The following is a 23,074-nucleotide window of genomic DNA, read 5'->3' as shown; positions in this document are numbered from 1 at the left end:
CTTTAAACACTGTCCCCATTACCCTCCATCCTATCCTCCTTTAAACTCCAAGAGCATTTGGGGTTCTTTTCATATTATACTTTCTACACTTCAGCTTTCACTGGTTATATTTGTTTGCTTCACTTATAGCCACTTTACTCATTCCAGAAATGAAGCTCTTTGTGTAGCTCTACAGGCTTCTAAGTGGCAAGTCCTCAATGAAGAAATGAATACAGTTGTAATTACCAAATCTGTTATACACCAACTTGCTTTCAAAAGTGCTTATAAATTTCCTTCATAAGTGATTTAAGCTAGCCCCACTACAATCTTCTTTATGGTCTGTGCTCAGCACTACTTTATCACAGATATCATAAAGGCAAAGCAGTATTAATACTGTACATCTCATTTACAGTAAGTTACACATTAGTGAATTTAAGTCTCCACTACGGAGATTTCACCATCTTTGTAAGATGTAAAAGCACTTCTTACCTGAATTTTGATGGGCCAGGTGAAATTACTGACATAAACAAAGAAAGTGATATTTGGGTGGTTGCGAAAATCAAACTTCTCATTAGAGAAACTATCTTTGTACTCCTTAATGTTGGTTTTTGAAACAACAGGCATCTCTTCTCCAGCTTGGGTTCCAGCTGTTAGGAAGAATAGAATGAAATAAAGAGATTTTTTTTTTTGAGCAGAATCTGCCCTCACTAATAATGATAATAGTTAGAATTTATTAAACACTGTGTTCCACAAATAGCACTTAACAACTCAGTCTCATTTAATTCTAACAATTATTATCCTCCTCATTTACACATCAGAAAACTTAGGTTCAGGAAAATTAAGAAACTGATTCAGATCACACAAGTAGGAAGAGTTTGGATTTGAAGCTGGGTAGGCTGATACACAAGCCTGTGCCCTCAACCCAAATGGTTTTACCAGGAACCCCTACAACTTCTCCCACAGAAACAGGCTGCAGTAACTTTGAAGCAATGGCATTCACTCTGCCCACTTCACCTGCTTTGAATTTACCCCCTTAAACCTGTTTGGCAGTGCTCCAGATCCCTCATACAAGGGACACAGATTCAGCCATCACTTCCTAACTAGCAGTGACCGTAAGTCTCAATACTAGCAGGGAGGAAGGAGTTTTAGGGGTCACTCAGTCCCTTCTGCTACCAACTACAACTGACTTTAAATCCCCCTGACCTGATATAAACTCATCCTATTCCCAAGCAATCCTTTAACATTCAATATTGTCCCTTAGCCAGGAATTCTAGCGTCTATAAAGACTCATGAAACAGGCTTTTCCGCTGGCTGGAGTCCAACTGTCATTGGAAATCAATCACATGCTCAGGGATGTTACCTTTCTCCAAACAAAGACTCTGACATGATAAACACAAAGTGATGTGAAAAGTAATGTTTTTATTTTGTTTCAGTCTAACTGGTCATATTTTGACCAAAAGACAGTATTGTGACAGTAATAATGATGATGAAACATAATTACCATTTGATGAGAATTTACCATGTTTCTAGCACTACACTGCGGAGAAGGCAATGGCAAGCCACTCCAGTACTCTTGCCTAGAAAAACCCATGGACGGAGGAGCCTGGTAGGCTGCAGTCCGTGGGGTCGCTAAGGGTCGGACACGACTGAGCGACTTCACTTTCACTTTTCACTTTCACACATTGGAGAAGAAAATGGCAACCCACTCCAGTGTTCTTGCCTGGAGAATCCCAGGGACGGGGGAGCCTAATGGGCTTTCGTCTATGGGGTCGCACAGAGTCGGACATGACTTAAGTGACTTAGCAGTAGCAGTAGCACTACACTGAGTACTTCATTTATTATCTCATTTAATCCTCAGGATATTCTACATGGCTGGGTATTTTCATTATCCCATTTCATACCTGAGGAAACTGGCTCAGAAAGCATAGTTGAAGTAACAGGCAGAATTCAAATCCAGGTCCACTGAGCTACTTCTTAACTACTATATCAGGGCCACCTTTTCTTTCTTTAGTAGATTTTCTGCCCAGCAGATCTTCTTTAGTAAATCATAGTAAGGTAAACAAGATAGCAAAAGCTTTGCTCATAAGGCTTTATTTAATTCCCAAAGCACATTTTTCACTGAACCCACTAAAATCTCATTCTATTAAAAATGTTGCATTTTTCACTTCTGAAGAATGGATGATAATGGTAGCGCCAGAGCAGCGGCTGCAGCAATGGTATTAATGGTGTTAGCCAGGTGAGGTAGTGAGCACGTACTGGTCTTGATACAATGGCAGGCACTGACAGGTATAGCTGAATTTAATTTACACAACTGCAGGAGATAAGTATTATTACTTTCTTTTTAAGATGAAAAATACTATGGGTCTAGAGATAGGTTTTAGATACTTGCTCAAGGTCTTCTGGTTAATAAGTAGCAAAGGGTTATGGTTTCAAATCCATCTGTCTCCACAACCCCCTTTCTCAACTCTTTCTCAATCAATTATCTCCACTTGGAAGGTCTTCTCTAGGTGTGTCTTTACCTGAGAAGCTGGCAGCCCAGGTGATGTTGAGGTTGAAGTTTTTGGAGGCATTGATGAACATGTCCAAATCCCTGTTTTGCTGGTGAGATGTACAAATAATTAGAAAATTAATTACTGTAATAGTTTCTTGGTTTTAAAGTCACAGTTAAATTTTACTACTCTCAACTTTCTTAGTTACAAATCAAATTTTTAATGTTTTAAGAGAAACTCAACGTTTAAAAGATAGTTAGCAAAATTTTTAACCTTAAGCAATATACCCCAAACAAGTTTCAATTCCTCCCATAAAAGTAGGAGATTTAATGCTTTATCAAATGCCAAACTCTATGGAAAAAGTATCTTTTAAAAAAAGACCCTCACCAGAGCACAATGACCTACATCCTGTGACCTATATAAGAGGAATCAGTCTCTTAAGGATCCTTTGGGCAGCCTTTTCCAAATGTCTGGAGAGTAAGACACTTGATCAACTGTCATTTATAAATCAAATCTATGTAGTTCTGAACCCATAGATTAAATACAGTGTAAAGTTCTCCATGGAAATGGTTTTTAAGAAACAGCACATAAAGCTGAAATAAACTAATTTTAACCTTTTTTTTTAATTTTAAAACTTTTGATTATCTTCACCCATGATTAAGAACATTTTTCTCTCACTAAAAATATTATTTCAAGAGAAATGACAGAATATGCTTTATTATCTTTGAAAACTTTGTATACCACTTAGAGATATAGCAATTTGAAGAGCTAGTTTAATTTGACTCTTGGTTTTAATGACTGAAAAAGGTATCTCTGAGGAATGTTCTGGGCCACCTGGAAAAAGAGCACTGTCAGCTGTGCTAGGTAAATCATGATACGAATTTTTAGTTTTCCCTAAAACTTGGCTAATAAATCTCTTTCTTGGGGTCAAAAAATTGTTGTTCCAAATGAGTCAGATGCTGTATTTTGTATTTTTGAATGCAATCTTGCTGAAATTCTTCACATTGAAAAATTTTAAAACGGGTTAGAAAATAAAGGTTTTAAAGAGCATTCTTTTGGTAGTTTTTCAGCATAAAAATTATAACAATGGAAGTATTTCCAAACAGCTATTTTCAAAACATGATTTCCAAACCAGAAGTTCCTCTCATTAAGCAGTTACCTTCTCATTTATTGATAAAGCCTCACCATCCTCTTTAAGGGACAGCTCAAGTGTATATCTATTTATTTGGCCACGTTGCGGCAGGTAGGATCTTAGTTCCCTAACCAGGTAATTACTAGCAATTACTTCTTTCCATGGAAAGGATTAGTAAACTTGAAATCCTAGTGCTTTTGTAAAAAACAAGACATATACACTGTATAACTCTGGAATATAAAAACAAATCTTACTTTCATTTAATTGTAAACATCCCATACTGGACTTCATTTTTCTACTCATTTATTTATTTCTTAAATTTAGCCATGCTTGCTGATAACATTTGTTATCAAAGGAATATACTTTGGCTCATTATCATATTGTTTTCCATGTATTGTTATATTTATTATATTTTTGTAATGGTAAATGGCTTTGTGTATATTGATAATAAGCCTCCAAGGAAGCACCTAAATAATTTATCATCAAGTTTAGCAAAATTTCATTATGTACCAGAGTAGGTATTAAATGACTTTACATCTCATTGAAGAAATCATATAGGTGTGTGTTCATGTTCTAGACACTTCACTTTTAAATGTCACACCGTGTTGGCTCCCTTTTACTTCTAGGTAACACCTTACGGCATGCTGGGGTTCACCATTAACAACAATAGACATAAAAATATTTTTTAAACAGTTACTTAGTAGTAATTTCAATTATTTCTAGCTGACTTCTTATGGGGCAACTAAGCCTTCACTGTTTTAACCTCCTTATGAGGCTAAGAACTCATTCTAGGAGCGTAAGTGTTACCTCTGCCTGCATCAGTGGTATTAATCTCTATTTTAAAGCAGTAAAACTGAGTTCTGCCACTGCCCCACTAACAAGGAAGTTCCCCTTGCAGTCTCCTCTCCTTTCCTGCATGGGGCTGTGACGGGCTAATGGATAAATCAAGTATGTGTGGAGTCAATTTCAGTCTGTGTATCACACCATGGTAAATCTTAACAACACCATTCTTACCTTTTAAATAGAAAGGCTATAAGATGCAAAGTCTAACACTTCTTTCCTGTACCTCTAAACATTATCCTGTGGACTCCACTCTGGAAACCACTGCTAAGGCAGTGCTTCTATCCATAATGACCAAGGAAAAGATTTACACAAATTCAAAACAAAGTAAGAAGACTTTTATATCTTACTTCATCAGGTGTTGCCACAAAATTGATGGCTGTGTAATATCGGTCATCTTCCTGGGATAGGCTAAAGGTGAACTGATAGTCAATAAGAAGAGTATCTATGGAAAGAAAGAAATGTGTATTTAAAAACGGAAACAAAACACATTATGTCTCTAGAGATACAGATCGATTTTCTCATAAACATTCAATAGCCAGGAAAGTACTTTTAGCAAAGCTGTGAGCAATAATATTTTGTTTGAGTTAACCCACCAAAACCTCCCTGTATCATGACTCTAGTTGAGATGTTAGGCTCCCACCAAACTTACCTACAAATATTAACTGATCATCTATTCATGCTTAAAGATACAAAGCTATACATTAATGATATAAAAGAAATCAAAACTCATGTAAAACTGGTTGACTCCAGGTCCAGGGCAAGGAATACCTGTCTCAGTTAACTTATTCTAGAAAGCAAGGAAGCATTCAAAAACTAATGTAGCAAAAGAAAAGAGCTTGAAAACAAGCCTACTGGCTAAACATGGCATAATTTAATTCTAAAAAGTATTGCACAATTCAACAACTTGATTTGAAAATGGGCAAAAGCCTTGAATAGATATTTCTTCAAAGATATACAAATTGCTAATAAACACATGAAAGGGTACTTAACGTCACTGATCATTAGAGAAATACATATCAAAAACCATAATGAGACATTGTATCATCTATAGTAGAACAGCTACTACCAAAAAATTTGGTGAGGATGTGGAGAAACTGGCACTGTCGTGTACTACTAGTGGGAATGGTGCACCTACTGTGAAAAACAGTATGATGGTTCCTCAAAAAATTAAAAACAGAATTACCGAACGATCCAGCAATTCCACTTTTCAGTATATACCAGAAAAACAGAAAGGAGGATGCTGAAGGGCTATTTGCACAACCATGTTCATAGCAGTCAAAGAAATTATAGCCCAATAGTGGAAGCAATCCAAATGTCCATCAACAGATACATGGATAAACAAAAAGTGGTGTATACAATGGAATATCACTCTCAATCTCAAAGAGAAAGGAAATTCTGACACATTCAACAACACGAATGAACCTTGAAGACATTATGCTAAATGAGATAAAAAAATAAATAAACAAGAAGACAAATACTGTATAATTCCACTTATATGAGGTAGCCAGGTACCAAATCCACAGAGACAGAAAGTAAAATAGCAATTGCTAGTGGGTAGGGGAAGTGGGGAATGGGGAGTTGTTTACAAGTTTATTCTTCACTACTCAAAAGATGGCCAAATGATTTTCCAAAGTGGAAAACCATTTTATATTCTCACAAAAACTTTATAAGGGTTTCAATTTCTCCACATCACTGCTATTGGCTTTTATTTTTCAAGACAGAAATATATTAAATGTACTAGATTACAAAAAATTAATTGATGTGGTTTCAGGTTCCACACTATAACCTCTAAGAAATGATCAGCTGCCTGGTTTTGGTGCAGTATCACAAAGGATAACATCCATGAGTTCAGTCGCTCAGTCGTGTCTGACTCTGCGACCCCATGAACTGCAGCACGCCAGGCCTCCCTGTCCATCACTAACTCTGGAGTTTACTCAAACTCATGTCCATTGAGTCAGTGATGCCATCCAACAATCTCATCCTCTGTCACCCCCTTCTCTTTCTGCCTTCAGTCTATCCCAGGATCAAGGTCTTCTCCAATGAGTCAGCTGTTTGCATCAGGTGGCCAAAGTATTGGAGCTTCAACTTCAGCATCAGTCCTTCCAATGAGTATTCAGGGTTGATTTCCTTTAAGACTGACTGGTTTGATCTCCTTGCTGTCCAAGTGACTCTCAAGAGTCTTCTCCAGTACCACAGTTCGAAAACATCAATTCTTTGGCACTCTGCCTTCTTTATCATCCAGTTCTCACATCTGTACATGACTACTTGAAAGACCATAGTCTTGACTATACAGATCTTTGCCAGCAAAGTGATGTCTTTGCTTTTTTATACACTGTCTAGGTTTGTTGCAGCTTTCCTGCCAAGAAGAAAGTGTCTTCTAATTTCATTGCTGCAGTCACCATCTACAGTGATTTTATAGCCCAGGAAGAGGAAATTTGTCATTATTTCCATTTTTTCCCCATCTGTTTGCCATGAAGTGATGGGACCTCATGCCATGATCTTACTTTGTTTTTTTTTAACATTGAGTTTTAAGTTGGCCTTTTCACTCTCCTCTTGCACCCTCATCAAGAGTTTCTTTAGTTCCTCTTCACTTTCTGCCATTAAAGTGGTATCATCTGCATATCTAAGGTTGTTGACATTTCTCCCGGCAGTCTTGATTCCAGCTTGTGATTTATCCAGCCCTGCATTTCCTATGATGTGCTCTGCGTATAAGTTACATAAGCAGATGACAGTAAACAGCCTTGTCATACTCCTTTCTCAATTCTGAACCAGTCAGTTGTTCCATACGTGGTCTAACTGTTGTTTCTTGAGCCACATACAGGTTTCTCAGGAGACAGGTAAGATGGTCTGGTATTCCCATCTCTTTAAGAGTTTTCCACTTTGTAATGATTCACACTGTCAAAGGCTTTAGTGTAGTCAATGAAACAGAAGTAGGTGTTTTTCTGGAATTCTCTTGCTTTCTCTACGATCCAGAGAATGCTGGCTATTTGATCTCTGGTTCCTCTGTTTTCTAAACCCAGCTTGAATATCAGAAAGTTCTCAGTTCATGTAATACTAAATCCTAGCTTGACGGATTCTGAGCATAATCTTACTAGCATTCGAAATGAGTGCAATTGTACAGTAGTTTGAACATTCTTTAGTACTGCCCTTCTTGGAATTGGAATGAAGATTCACCTCTTCCAGTCGTGTGGCCACTGCTGGGTTTTCCAAATTTGCTGACATATTGAGTGCAACACCTTTATAGCATCATCTTTTAAGATTTTAAATAGCTCTTCTGGAATTCCATCACCTCCAGTAGCTTTATTGGCATCAGTGCTTCCTAAGGCCCAGTTGACTTCACACTTCAGAAAGTCTGGCTCTAGGTGAGTGACCACACCATCTGGGTCATTAAGATCTTTTTTGTACACTTCTGTGTATTCTTGCCATCTCTTCTTGATATCACCTGCTTCTAATAGGTCTTTACTGTTTCTGTCCTTTACTGTGCCCGTCTTTGGATGAAATGTCCCCTTTGATATTTCCATTTTTCTTGAGGAGATCTCTAGTCTTCCCTTTCTGCTGTTTTCCTCTATTCCTTTTCATTGTTCATTGAAGAAGGCATTCTGGTTTCTCCTTGCTATTCTCTGGAACTCTGCATTAAGTTTGGTGTACCTTTCCTTTTCTCCCTTTCCTTCCTCAGCTATTTGTAAATCATCCTCAGACAACCATTTTGCCTTCTTGCATTTGTTTTTTGCGGGGATGTTTTATTTGCTGCCTCCTGTACAATATTCTGAACCTCTGTCCATACCTCTTCAGGCACTCTGTTTACTAGATTTAATCCCTTGAATATATTCCTCACCTTCACTGTATATTCACGGGGGATCTGATTTAAGTTGTACCTGACTAGCCTGGTGGTTTTCCCCACTTTCTTTAGTTTAAGCCTGAATTTTGCTGTAAGGAGCTGATCTGAGCCACAGTCAGCTCCAAGCCTTAGTTTTTGCTGACTGTATACAGCCTCTCCATCTTCGGCTACAAATAAGGTAATCAATCTGTACTGACCATTTAGGGATGTCCATGTGTAAAGTTGTCTCGTGTGTTGTTGAAAACAGGTGTTTGATATGATCAGTGTGTTCTCTTGGCAGAATTCTGTAAGCCTCTGCCCTGCTTCACTCTGTACTCCAAAGTCAAACTTGCCTGTTACTCCAGGTATCTCTTGACTTCCTACTTTTGCACTCCAATCTCCTATGATGAATAGGGCATTTGGTTAAGACTCCGCAATCCAATGCAGGTGGCGTGGGTTCGAGCCCTGGTCCTGCATGCCGAATGGTGCATCAGAAACAAGAGAAAACCACTCCATCCTTTTCAACTATATCTGGTGGGGCCAGGTTTTGTGTGTGTGTCTGTGTGTGTGTGTGTGTGTGTATGTGTGCGCGCGTAACCAAAGAGACATAGCTCAACAGACTGAATGCAGAAGCAGGTGTAAGAATCCAGTTTACTTCTATTAAGCTGCGGTATTGGCTTCTGATTTCAATAAAACTAGGGGTATATCTCACTGTGGTTTGAACACACATATCCTAAATGTCTAATAATGTTACCCATTTTTTCATGTGCTTATTGGCAATTCATTTATCTTCTTTGGTGAAATGTCTTTTCAAATCATTGCCTGCTTTTAACTGACACTGTCCCCTTATTCAGTTGCAGGAGTTCTTTATATATTCTGAACATAAATTCTTAATCAAAGATATGCTTTGTAAACATTCTCCTTAGTCTGTAGGTTGTTTTTAGTTGTTTAGTTTTTAAATGGTACTTCTCAAAACACAGGTTTTAAATTTTTATAATTCCCAAATAAAAAATTTTTTCTTTTATTAATTGTGATTATGGAATCATACTGAAAAACTCTTTCCCAAATGCACGGTCATGAAGTTTTTCTCTTGTTTTTTCTAGAAAAAAACACATTTATTAAGTTCTAGGTGGATGTGAATTTTGAAGGGATGCTATTTAAACCCAGATGGTATTGGTATACAATCATAGTTGAATATGAAAACATTAGCTCATTTTTCTCTGGTTCCATAATCTGGCCTAGGGTGTAGATTCTCATATAGGAAGAAAATGCATTTATCCACAAGGATCTGGTTTACCGTGCATTGTTAGTCATTAGACATTTTATTTTACATATTAATTCCTAAAGAGGTGGTTAACACAAATCAGTTTCAGAGAGAATAACTTCAACTATATTTTTAGAATTCTGTTTTTGATCAATCCTAAAATATGAAATATGATGACCCCCAAGCAGATAATGGCAAATGAAATAAGGTTTCAAGAGAATACAAATAAGGAAAGCCAGAGATGTTTATCTATGTACTCTTCCCTGATAATTGCTACAGACATATTAATATAAACCACAACCAGACTTAAAGCTGCTTAAAATAGTGTTCACATATGAATTAAATTTGGTAGAATATGACACATCAAATTAAGAGCCACTTCGGAGAAGGCAATGGCACCCCACTCCAGTCCTCTTGCTTGGAAAATCCCATGGACGGCGGAGCCTGGTAGGCTGCTGTCCATGGGGTTGCGAAGAGTCGGACATGACTGAGCAACTTCACTTTCACTTTTACTTCCATGGGTGGTTACTATATTCCTATAGCACTTACCATTCTCAAACCATATTAAAGAAAATAATGGAGTTTTATTGAATTACTTTCCTTCTAGACAAAGAAGAACTGCAAAAACACTTACAATAACATGTTCCTTTGAGAGGGTTTCCTTGGTATCGATTTTCTACCTCACATCTAGAGGAAAAAAATGAAGATTATTTTCTATTGTTATCTACATTCAATAGTGAATCTACATTCACTTTAAAATCAAGCAGGTCCTTTTATATAAACTATACTTTTTGAATCAGTACAATTACATTCTTCATTGTTGCTCAAATCAGATGGACTAACAAGAGTCTGCATTCATTTTCAATGTTGACTGCCCAGCAGTTCACACCACCAGCAACCAATAAACATATGCCAAAGCATATAAGATAAATTCAAATAAAATAAAATTTAGATCCTATTTTTTATCATGAAAACACATCTTCACTTTTGTATGGAAAAATATTTTTCTAAAAGTTCAGTTGAAGCATTTTTCAAATCGATTTACCTGTGGTTAGTTGCTAATAAAGTTGTAAGTTTTTATCCATCTTGGAATGTGTACGTGTGGATAAGACTGTGACAAAGGCAAACTGTTTAGATGAGACTATGCCAAAAGATGTAAATAGTGGCTGAGTGGAAGAAAAGCTATCTTACATATGTTTTTCCCCTAGGGCCATCTGGCTCTCAGTTTTTATTACTGCAATAAAATCAGAGCTGTTATTGAAAAATAAATACATAAATAAAAATAATTTTTTTCATATATTCATTTCTCACATTTCCTATTCTTCATAGATAAATTGAATCTGTTCTTGAAACACAAGTGAGAGAAGGCTAACTACCAAGGATCACTCAAAAAAAAAAAAAAACAACAACAACCAAAACTAAAACTTTTGGATATGGTTCACCAGTCTGGAGAAAGAGTTCTAGTCAAAAAGAATTATTAATTTCCCCATAAATATCATCCATGAACATCAGTAAAACCCAAGCTCCCACTTAACAGTGATTCAGGAAGGCACAATGGCTAGGAACCATGGTGAAAGGAGGAGAAAGCTTGAGTCAGCACTTTTCCCAAATAAATAATTCAAGGATGTTTTATGTCTTTTTATCTAGTATTACCAGCACTTGTTTATATCTAAAATTTCCTAAAGAGAAAGTCTTTCACTGAACCTACACCTCATTTCTTTATTGTATACCATTAACAGAAGGCAGGGGTGATTAAATTTGCTCTATTACATTTTTGTGTTTAAAGGAACCTAGATTCAAAAACTAAATTTAACCTCTAATTAGACTTTTCTTTATGTATTAGCTTCAGGGCAGCACAAAAACAGGAAACATATATATTACTATAAAATATAAATAGAGCAATTTCCTCCTGAATGCCACTATCAAAGTCTCAATCACTGGTGACATTACTAGCATTTTTTAAGAAAAACAAAATTTACCAGTGACTATCTGCTTGTACCAAGTCAATGTTTTGATACTACTATTTCTCTCAAGTCTCTGCTTGAGAGAATGAGTGAAACTAGAACTTGTTTCATGAGGTTTTCTGGTGAGGCAGAGAGAAACTGAGGAACAATTTCTCGTTTCAATTCACCAGGACACTAAAAATAATTATCACTAAAAACAACTCACTATTGATAGATAGGGGAAATGGGGCTTAACACAGTTAAGTGATTTGCTTCTACAGCACCCTAGTCAGTTGGAGGCACAGCCAGGGCTGAATTTCCAAATCTGCCTGATGCTATTTGCATCTTCGTAGATGGGGACTCCAAACTCTTCCCTGGATGATGTTTGATATACATCACTAAGGAAAATGCTAGAACAGGGAGGGATGTGTTAAAAGCAAGAGGAACTCTCTACAATTAGACAACCAAAATGCTAAATAAAATCCTGTCCTGGAATACCAGTTCTTCCAACTCTATCTTTTAAGAAAATCTCCTGACATGACAAAAATAGAGCCTTTACTGAAAAGACTAATCCAAATCAGCAACCCAGGGATTGTAAGTGTCACTCAAACATAAAAATGTGATTTAAAGAGCCATTAAGGAATTACTGCTAAACTGACAACCTCCTCAGTATGGAGGGTGACTAAATTAGACCTATCTGAAGCAGAAAGAGGAAAATTTCAAATCAATCGACTTGAGGAAGATTCCTCAGAGCCCATGGAAACAAGGCCCAGGGAAGAGGGTGGCTCTTGGGGTTCAGGCAGTTTCACAGCCCCTTCACATTCCCTGGTGAGGTGTGGATGGTGCCAGGAGACCCAGGAGTGTGGTACTTACAGCTGACATTCATCCCCCTTGACGCCCTTGGTGGTGCAGAAGCACTTGCCCGTGTTGGTATTGCATAGCGACGCATGTCCATTGCACCTGCATGCTGGGGAGAAGGAAAGGGAAAGGGGGTGGTCACAACTGGCTTAAAAGATAACCACTATCAGACTTTCCCCAAAACAAGTAACTCTGTCTGAATTGGTTTCAACTGGAAAGATAGGTAAAATAAAAGCATTCATTTAATAGGTAAAGTTCTTTTTTTCCAAGCTGGTGATTTATCTCAAATAGTGTCAGAGCCAACATTAAAGGAGTCAAAGTCTCCAGTCAGGATGAAAAAGAACATCAGTGTCCACTGCCATTTGAGGCCGTCCCTCTTTGGGATGCAACAGACTCTGTTATGATTCTATCACGATTCTTTCATCTACTCAATAAACATTTCTGAAGCATCTTCAGTGTGGGCACACAGACACAATCTCTGTCCCCATAGAGACCTCTGAGCAATGACTGCTCCCTGCAGGGAGGGCTGGTCTGGCTAGGCTCTGCCAATGGCCACATTTCAAATCATACCAGGGCTCAGAGCTGAGAGAGGATTCCAATGGCAGGCCATGTTTCAGAGGCCCTCCAGGACTCAGCACCCTTGCCTGCCTTCTTCTCAGCCTTCAGAGCAAACGACTCTTGTCATCTCCCTCCTTTAGCCACCTTTCGTCTCCACCTTTCATCCAACATCTGTGTGTGACCTATGACAAACTTTACTCCAGCTGATCTTTTCCCTCAATACCTTTTCACTCGACAACCTGTTTTTCTATGAATAAATTAAAGGTATTAGGCTAGAGATAGGTGTACTTTTAAAATAAATCCCATGGAGAAAAAAATATCACCCAAAGAAACCTATGAATAGAATAGTGCAGTGGTGAAGAAAATTTACGGTGCAGTGAGAAACACAAGGGTTCAACTCTGGGTTCTGCTGAGGACGGAGAGAGGTGCAATGTATTAACAAAAGCAAAGGCCTATAGTCAATCTACCCAAGTTTGAATGCAGGCCCCTCCATTTAGCTCCCTTTCTAAGTCGGCTTCTTCCTTCATGTGATGGGGGTAATAATAATGCCTATCCTGTAGGATTTTGGGGAGGACTGAATGATATAATACATGAATGAAATACAGTAAGCATTCAAAAAATCATCGTTGTTATCTAAAGATTAAGGACTAATACAGTTCTAAGAAGAGAACATTAAAGACTTGGTGCCACTCATAATATTTTTAAATTATGCTTTCTATTATAGATTGTGACTCTGAAAAATAAAGCTAGTTCTATGTCCTGGAAACGGCTTCCTAGGTGGCTCAGTGGTAAAGAATCCACCTGCCAATGCAGTAGACACAGGTTCGATCCCTGGGTCAGGAAGATCCCCTGGAGAAGGAAATGGTAACCCACTCCAGTATTCTTGCCTGGGAAATTCCATGGACAAAAGAGCCTAGCTTAGCAGGCTATATGATCCACAGAGTTGCAAATAGTTAGATATGACTTAGCAACTAAACAACAACAACAATTAAGTTCTGGACAACTGTACTCAAGCCCTACAAATGCCACAGAGGAGAATGTAACTTTTTAAGATAACAGTTGAACGTAACAGGGATGACAGCACCCTCATCACAGTGGTACAACCAGACCCAGTAGCTAAAGTCACATTTCCTGAATGTGGTTCTCAGCATGGCCAAATCTCACAGTGAGAGCTTGGTCAGGCTACTCTACCTTGGGGATAATAAAAGCACCGTTGTCTCAGGGGGCTGCCAGCACAATGCCTTGCATCAATATATATTCAATACCGTCAATAATGTCAAGCACTCTTGGTTACTATCTAACGGATGAAATCCATTCACAAGGAATAAAAAAGCATGTTTACTGAATACCTTTTAATCTGAGCTTTACATAAGAATGGTAAGAAAGGACATCTGAAGAGTAATGATTGTTCACATCTACCTGTCATGTCCTGCTGACTGCTTTCATTTCAACAACCACCCTACTATCCCCATTTTACAGATGAGGAAAATGAATCCCAGAGAGGATCCACTAGGACACTAGCTCTCTTCTGACTGCTCTGGAATCAGATTTTCAAGGGCCATGCTAAGGAGTTTGGAGGTGGGACTTGGGGAGCAGTTAGAGATTTTCCTTTCCTACTTATTTTTTTCCTCAGACCTGATGGATCTTTCCACTGAAAACTAGAACAAACCGAAAAGCAGTTTATTGGTATCACTTGTCATTTTAAAAAATATAATCTGTGTGCTAACAATAAGTGTCCTTTTGCTTACAGGAATCTATGGAGAGACATGGGGCTACTTAAATCCTTAAAAATACTTTAAGTATTGAGGAGTCTAGCTCCTGGTTAAAAATATACATGTGACTTTTGAGACCCAACCACAGGCAATGATAAAGGTATTCTCTAGTGGGCCTTACAGGGAAAGCTGCCTTCCCCACACCAGCCTGGGTGGAACTCTCTAGTGGAGTTGAGTCAAGGGCTCAGGCCCCATGGCCAGCCACTCTCTATCACATATTTGCATTCCTAGCTCAGGTGCCTTCATTCCCAGGTCTCTGTATCTGAGGCCTCAGGCAGAGGTCTTCTTCAGGCACCTCTGCTAAGCCTCCACATGGAAGAGGAAGGGAACCTCAAAGAGGCTTTACCCACTCTCCATCCCAGGTACTTCTCCACTCCTACCAGCCTTCCCCCCGCCCCGACCATCTCTCCACTCCAGGGTCCATAAAAGGCTTTTGCTGGACCTTTTGTTCAGGGCCCCTTCAATGGCATGTTGACCTCCAAGCCTATGCTAATTCACTGATGCTCAAACAGCACACCATTCCAAGAAGGAAAGTAGAACAAGGGGAGTCAGTGCTCTCCATTTTTGACTAGATGCTTTAATATCTACTCTGACACTAGGCAGCTCTGCTCTCTCTCTTCCAGCTCAGCTGACCTCCTGACAAGTGTAACTTAAGAAACGCATTATCTAGAACCAAGTGGCTTTCTTCCTCCAAGATAATCAAGACGAACAGATACATCATGTGCCACCTGGTTTGCAATCAGTGACCCTGAAAAACTTGACTTACGTTGACATTTTCCTCCGTTGGTTGGATCACCATAGAAGCCAGATATGCAGGTCTCACAGTGCTTGCCCGTGGTCAGGTTCTCACACTTCTCACAGATACTCTGATTAATGCATTTGCTGTGGCCATTGCACTGGCAAGCTAAAAGAAAGAACTTTAAGGGGCTTGTCCTATGGTAGAGCTGGGTGGAATACGTTCTACAAGATTTATTTGTAACCATCTACGTTCCTTACTGCCTCTAAATAATCATCAAAACTACCAAAAATTAGTTTGAGAAATAAGATCAAAACATCAGAAAAGAGCTAGTTCAGGAAAATCAGAAATATACTACAGCAAGGTAAAAGTCCACAGCCATTAAAAAAAGTTTTTGTTGTAATACATGCTCACGATAGTAAATTAGAAAAATACAAGGAATTAGAAGTCAATTACAATTCCACCACCCAGAGATCACTGTCCATTTTTGGAATCTTTCCTTCCAGGATTTTTTCTATACAGTTTTACACAGTTGGGTTTATATTAATATTCAATTTTGATTTTTTAAAATGTAGATCACAATTATTTTACATTATTTCATCTAACATAAACAAAACTTTAAATGGTAGAATGGTTTTTATGAAGCCAAATAGCTACTTAACCGTTTCCTTACATCCTGATAGTTTGCTTTCAACTTTTCATTTTAGAAAAATAACCATCTTTATAAGTAAACATTTTTATAAGTGGAATTATTGCTTCTTGATGCATAGAGGACTTTACAACTAGAAAGAAATATGACGCGTGGACCTCTCAGGGCTGCTTAGGACAATTGTGCACTGCAGAGTTCAGGTGGGGCCACTCATGTAGTGTACAATCTATAAGCAGACCTGTCTTCTCTTCTCTTCAGCTCTATTGAGATATAACTGACATAGAATATTGTATAAATCTCAAGTGCATATTTAAAGTATACAACGTGTTGATTTGATAAAAACATTGAACAAATGCTTCTCTCTCTCTTCCCCTTCAAATTTCACTGAAAGTATAGAAGAAACGTAAAGCAAGGGTTTGGGATAAGGGGAAAAAGTGCTATGAGAAATAGAGAGGGATACTTCTGAAGCACTGAATTTCTAGAAGTATTCAGAATACCCCAAGTGGGGAGGCACTTGGCACAACCATGAACATGCCAAACACATCCAGACACCTGGTGTGATGCTCCTTCCTCCCTTCACGGAGGGAGGAATACAGACCATTCATTCACAGCCAGGGTAGACCAGAGCTGGAGAGTCCTGGTACTTTCCCTTAGGACACCACACCACACCTTCACAACAGCTCACTATACCCAGTGCTCATAAGCCTAGACATTCAGTTAAAAAACACAAATCGACCTTGAGGAATCACTAGTCTGAGAAAATTATCAAGCTAAAGGCATCACCAAGATCAACACGTGGAACAACTAACTCTGAAGGAAGGATTGGTGCAAGAGATTTTAGAGAATGAAAAATATTAACTTTAGTAAATTCAGGGAGGCTTGAGGGATCACTGAATTCATAAAATAAGAAAGCAAGCTCTGAAAAAACTTTACAATATTTAGAAACTTTGCAAAAAGAAAAGGATAAAATAAAATCAGACACAAAACAAAAACCATTCAAAAGGTTAAATAGGAAAACACATATAGCTAAAAGCTGCCTGCAAGAAAATAATATGAACAGCTGTATGCCAAAAATTTGACCACTTAGATGAAATAGAAAAATTCCTATAAAATTCAGGCTACCCAAACTGACTGAAGCAGAAACAGAAATCTGCCTGTATTATACTTTACTTACCTACTAAGTAAAGAGATTGGATGAATAATCAAAAATCTCCCCACAAAGACAAATCCGAGCCCAGATGGCTTCACTGGTGAATTCTATCAACACTTCAAGAATAATTAATACCAATCTTTTTGCAAATTCTTTTAATGCAAGTAAATGCAAGAGGAGGGAATACTTCCCAACTCGCTCTATGAAGTCAGTACTACCCTGATACCAAAATCAGACAAGCATCACAAGAAAGAAAACTACAGAACAGATCTATATCCTATATGAAAACAGACACAAAATAACCAACTAGAAAACTTAATCCATGTCAACATATTGCAAAAACCACTACAATATTGTAAATATATTAGCCTCTAATTAAAATAAATTAAAAAAAAAACCCTGAATCTAGCAACACAGTAAAAAGAATTATACATCATGAGCAAATGGGCTTTATTCCAGAGATGAAAGGCTGGTTTAATATCCTTAAATCAATTAGTATAACGTATAGTATTAATAAACTAAAGAACAAAACCACATGATTATCAAGATACAGAAAAAGTATGTGACAAAATTCAGCACCCAATCAAAGCCCTCAAAAAGCCAGGAAGAGAAGGAAATTTCTCAACCTGATAAAGGACATGTATGAAAAAACTAAGGCCAATATCATATATAATGGGAAAAGACTGAACTCATTTTCCCTAAGATCAGGAACAAGACAATGATGTCCATTCTCACCAATTTAACTCAATATTGTACTGGAGTTTCTTGTCAGGCCAAAGTCTTCCAAAAAAATTTTTTTTAAAGAAGGTGTCCAGATAGGAAAGGAAAAAGTAAAACTGTCTTTTTTAGCAGACAATACAACCCCTGTATAAAGGAAACCCTAATCAACTAAAGAAGCAGTAGAAATAATAGTTCAGCATGGCTGCATGACACAAGATCAAGAAACAGAAATCAACTCTATTTCTAAATATATACTAACAATGAACAATCAAAAAACAAAATTAAGATAATTCCATTCACAATACCTTGAAGAGGCATAAAATACTTTTCATAGTAAATTTAACAAAATAAGCATAAGATATAAACACTGAAAACTATAAAACATTGCTGAAAGAGAATAAAAAACTAAAGAAACAGACACTCCAGGTTTATAAACTAGAAGACTTAATACTGTTAAAAAGGTGTGTGTGCGCTAAGTCAAAAAACGAAGATCATGGGATTTCGACCCATCATTTCATGGCAAATAGATGGAGAAACAATGGAAACAGTGACAGACTTTATTTTCTTGGGCTCCAAAATCACTGTGGACAGTGACTGTAGTCATGAAATTAAAAGACGCTGCCTCCTTGGAAGAAAAGCAATGATAAACCTAGATAGTATATTAAAAAGCAGAGGCAGTATTTTTCCAACAAAGGTCCATATAGTCAAAGGTATGGTTTTTCCAGTAGTCATGTACAGATGCGAGAGTTGAACCATAAATAAGACTGAGCACCAAAGAACTGATGCTTCTGAATTTTGGGTTGGAGAAAACTTCATAGAGTCCCTTGCCTTGTACAGCAAGGAGATCAAACCAGTCAATCCTAAAGGAAATCAACTCTGAATATTCATTAGAAGGACTCATGCTGAAGATCCAATATTTTGCCCACCTGATGAGAAGAGCCGACTCATTAGAAAAGACCCTGAGGCTGGGAGAGACTGAAGACATAAGGAGAAGTGGGTGGCAGAGGATGAGATGATAAGACAGCACCATTGACTCAATGGACATAAGTTTGAGCAAACTTTGGGAGATGGAGAAGGACAGGGAAACCTGGTAAGCTACAGTCCCTGGGGTCGCAAAGAGTCGGATACGACAGAGCAACGGAACAACAAAGCACGCTAAGTCGCTTCAGTAGTGCCCAACTCTCTGCAACCTTATGGATTGTAGACCACCAGCCCACTGTTCTGTTCACGGGATTCTCCAGGCAAGAATACTGGAGTGGGTTGCCGTGCCTTCCTCCAGGGGATCCTCCCGACCCAGGGGTCAAATCTCTCTCTCAGGTCTCTTGCATTGGCAGGTGGGTTCTTTAGCAGGTGGGTTCTAGCGTCAGCTGGGAAGCCCCATTAGGATGGCAATATACCCCCAAATGGTCTATAGATTCAATGCAATCTCTTAGGAAATATCAGCTGGCCTTTTGTTGATGTTACTGAAACTGACAAATTCATCCTAAAATGCATATGGAAATTCAAGGAAGCCAAAACAGCCATGACCATTTAGAAAAATAAGAACAAAGTTGGAGGACTTCAGTTGAGTTCAGTTCAGTCGCTCAGTCGTGTCCGACTCTCCACGACCCCTCAAACTCATGTCCATCGAGTCGGTGATGCCATCCAGCCATTTCATTCTCTGTCGTCCCCTTCTCCTCCGGCCCCCAACCTTTCCCAGCATCAGAGTCTTTTCTAGTGAGTTAACTCGTCACATGAGGTGGCCAAAGTATTGCAGTTTCAGCTTTAGCATCAGTCCTTCCAATGAACACCCAGGATTGATCTCTTTTAGAATGGACTGGTTAGATCTCCTTGCAGTACAAGGGACTCTCAAGAGTCAACTTACTAAACTTACTACAAAGCTATAGAAATCAAGAGTGTGATACTGGCATAAGGACAGACATATGGTCAATGGAACAGAAACGAGAGTTCAGAAATAATTTCTTACATTCAACTGATTTTCCAAAAATGTGCTCCCAAAATTTAATAGTACACAAATGTACTCCCAAAATTCAACAGTAAAAAACAGTCTTTTCAGCAAATGTTGCAGGAACAACTAGCTAACCACATGCAAAAATATAAGTTTGGAAAAAAAAAAAAGATAAGTTTGGATGCCAACTTCACATCAGATACAAAAATTAACTCAAAATGAATTATGGACCTAAATACAGAGAGATAAATCTGTGTAACTTTAAAAAGAAAATATAGGAGTAAACCTTTGTGATTTGGGTCACTGGAAAAGACTCTGATGCTGGGAAAGGTTGGGGGCGGGAGGAGAAGGGGACGACGGAGAATGAGATGGCTGGATGGCATCACCAACTCTGTGGACATGAGTTTGAGTGTACTCCGGGAGTTGGTGATGGACAGGGAGGCCTGGCGTGCTGTGATTCATGGGGTCGCGGAGAGTCGGACACGACTGAGCGACTGAACTGAACTGAACTGAGGCACTGATTCAGACTCTTGAGAGTCCCTTGGACTGCAAGGAGATCCAACCAGTCCATTCTAAAGGAGATCAGTCCTGGGTGTTCATTGGAAGGACCGATGCTAAAGCTGAAACTCCAATACTTTGGCCACCTCATGCGACGAGGTGACTCACTGGAAAAGACTCTGATGCTGGGAGGGATTGGGGGCAGGAAGAGAAGGGGACAACAGAGAATGAGATGGCTGGATGGCATCACCGACTTGATGGACGTGAGTTTGAGTGAACTCCGGGAGTTGGTGATGGACTGGGAGGCCTGGCGTGCTGTGATTGATGGGGTCGCAAAGAGTCAGACACGACTGAGCAACTGAACTGAGGCACTGATTCTTTTATACAATACCAAAAGCACATAGGGTAAAAGAATACTTTTGTATTTCAAAAGATACCATCAAGAAAGTTAAAAAGAAACCTCATGGAATGGGAGAAAATATCTGCAAACTGTATATCCAATAAGGGGCTTGTATCTGGATTCACAAAGAACTCCTGTAGTAAAATGATAATGTAGTAAAATGATAATGCAACTTTTAAAACTAGGCAAAGAATTTGAATAGTTCTCCGAAGAAGACATACAAATGACCAACAGGATGCTCAACTCCATTAGTCATTAAAGAGAAAGAGAACTCGCTCAGTTGTGTCTAACTCTTTGCGACCCCATGGACTGTAGCCTACTAGGCTCCTCCATCCATGGGATTCTCCAGGCAAGAGTAGTGGAATGGGTTGCCATTTCCTTCTCCAGGGGATCTTCCGGGTCCAGGGATTGAACCCAGGTCTCCTGCATTGCAGGCAGACGCTTTACCATCTGAGCCATTAGGGAATCATTAGTCATTAGGGAAATGCATATCAAAATCACAGTGCGTGCCAAGTGGTACAGTGGTTAAGAATCCCCCTGCCAATGGAGTGGAAACATGTTCAACCCCTGGTGTGGGAAGATCCTACATGCAACAGGGCATGTGCAGCAACAAAGACCTAGTACAGCCAAAACAAAACAAAAAAAACCCACTGTGACATGCCATTTCCCATATTCTCATATACTAGAACAGCTACAATCAAACAAGTGTGATTGGGATGTGGGGAAATCTGAACCTTTCTAACATTATTAGTGAAAATGAAAAATGGTACAGCTACTTTGTAAAACTTTGAACCCATCATTCCCCAATTTTGTCCCTGGTCCTAGGCAATCATTAATTTATTTATTGTCTCTAAATATCTGCCCTTTTTCGGACATTCCATATAAGTGATATAGGCTTCCCTGGTGGCTCAGATGGTAAAGAATATGCCTGCAATACAGGAGGAGGTGCAAAAGACTCAGGTTCGATTCCTGGGTCAGGAAGATTCCCCCAGAGGAGGAAATTGCAACCCACTTCAGTATTCTTGCCTGGAAAATTCCATGGACAGAGGAGCCTGGTGGGCTACAGTCCATGGGGTCCCAAAGTGGACATGACTGAGCAACTAACACTTTCACTAAGTAACTTTCCTTATAGAAGTCTTCACAAACAGTCCAGTAGTCAGGGGCACTGTCTGGCAGGATTTCAGAGAAATTCTTATCCACTAATTTCTTGGGAGTTTTTGCACCTGCCTAACTTCTCCCAATTGTTCTGGCAGCCCATCAGTAATTTTGTGCATTTGCTGGAAATTTGAATCAAAGGCCACTTTCTCTGGGATGGTTTCTCAGGGCAGCTACCCCAGCAGATCAAGGCTCAAGTTTTCCAAAAACTCAAGATTGATTCCTTCTGGCATCAACCACTGGAAGTGATAGAAAGGAAGAAGGATTGGGAGAAGGGAAGAGAGGGAAGGAGTAGGGAGAGGGGAGAGGAGGGTGAAAGGAGGGAAGGAAGGAGAGAGGGAGGGAGGTAGGCAGGCTGAATTTTTTCTTTTTTCTTTTTGTCAAAGGAAAGAGATTTTCCTTCTCCCCATTCTTAAGAGCATTTCAGTATGAAAATTTGCATTTAAAAAACCTCTGATTCCTTTGAAACATATGTAAATCTCTTTAAAACCTAAATAAGCCATAAGTCAGCATTACAAAGCAGACAAGGTTTTTGTTAAGGGCTTAAGAGCCATCTCTTTGAAATGTAAACATCAAACAAGCCAGCCACCCTACCCTCTCTCTGTGGGAATGGGTCCAAACTATAACCATCTGCTTGCCTTAAAGATACAAGTTTGTTTTCCTTTTTGTTTTTTCCTTTGGGTAAAGGCAATTAACTAACAAAGGTGGCCACCCCAACTACCAGGTAAATTCACAATAAACTAGGAAAGAATGTAGGGCAAACAGTGGTGTCAAATCCTCTCACACAAAGACAAGTTATCTTCATTTTGAGGACAAGTATAGAATGGACTGTATACGCTGGGATATTTAAAAGGGTGGGATTTCTCTCTGTTGTATCTCATTAGTGGGCTGCTGAAATGTGCATTACCATCCAGTTTAATGCTTACTCAGTAATAAAACTTTCTTTACTACATCTGTGGAGAGGAATTTCTGGCTTGGCAGGAGATTTTATTTTTAATTTTTCCCCTAACAATCGTCACATTGTATTTTTAAGTAAAAAAGAACAATATATCATATGCATAGTATACTTCACAGTATTTTTTATTTAAAAAACTATAGATCTAAAGGTTTCTGTATTACTGTTAAAAGTTTTTCCTTCTATGAAGAACTAGAGATGAGGAAAT

The 23,074-nt window shown here is 38.7% G+C and overlaps 1 protein-coding gene across 2 annotated transcripts in view; it reads right to left on the bottom strand.

The window, feature by feature from the left end:
- Positions 1-23,074, bottom strand: part of ATRN (attractin) — a 201,269-nt gene that overhangs the window by 67,653 nt on the left and 110,542 nt on the right. For both annotated transcript variants that reach the window (XM_055432398.2, XM_055432403.2), the window contains exons 19-24: positions 15,422-15,559; positions 12,341-12,434; positions 10,159-10,211; positions 4,791-4,885; positions 2,499-2,577; positions 469-626 (exon numbers count right to left, since the gene is read on the bottom strand). In XM_055432398.2, coding sequence (XP_055288373.2) covers positions 469-626; positions 2,499-2,577; positions 4,791-4,885; positions 10,159-10,211; positions 12,341-12,434; positions 15,422-15,559 — 617 coding nt within the window. The remainder of the gene's footprint in view (positions 1-468; positions 627-2,498; positions 2,578-4,790; positions 4,886-10,158; positions 10,212-12,340; positions 12,435-15,421; positions 15,560-23,074) is intronic.

The sequence above is a fragment of the Moschus berezovskii genome, chromosome 15, assembly GCF_049115385.1.
Source record: "Moschus berezovskii isolate FMDL1 chromosome 15, NW_MosBer_1.0, whole genome shotgun sequence".
In the NCBI taxonomy this organism is placed as follows: Eukaryota; Metazoa; Chordata; class Mammalia; order Artiodactyla; family Moschidae; genus Moschus; species Moschus berezovskii.
The sequence above is the reverse complement of the archived record's forward strand: the minus strand, read 5'-3'. Positions and strand labels throughout refer to the sequence as shown.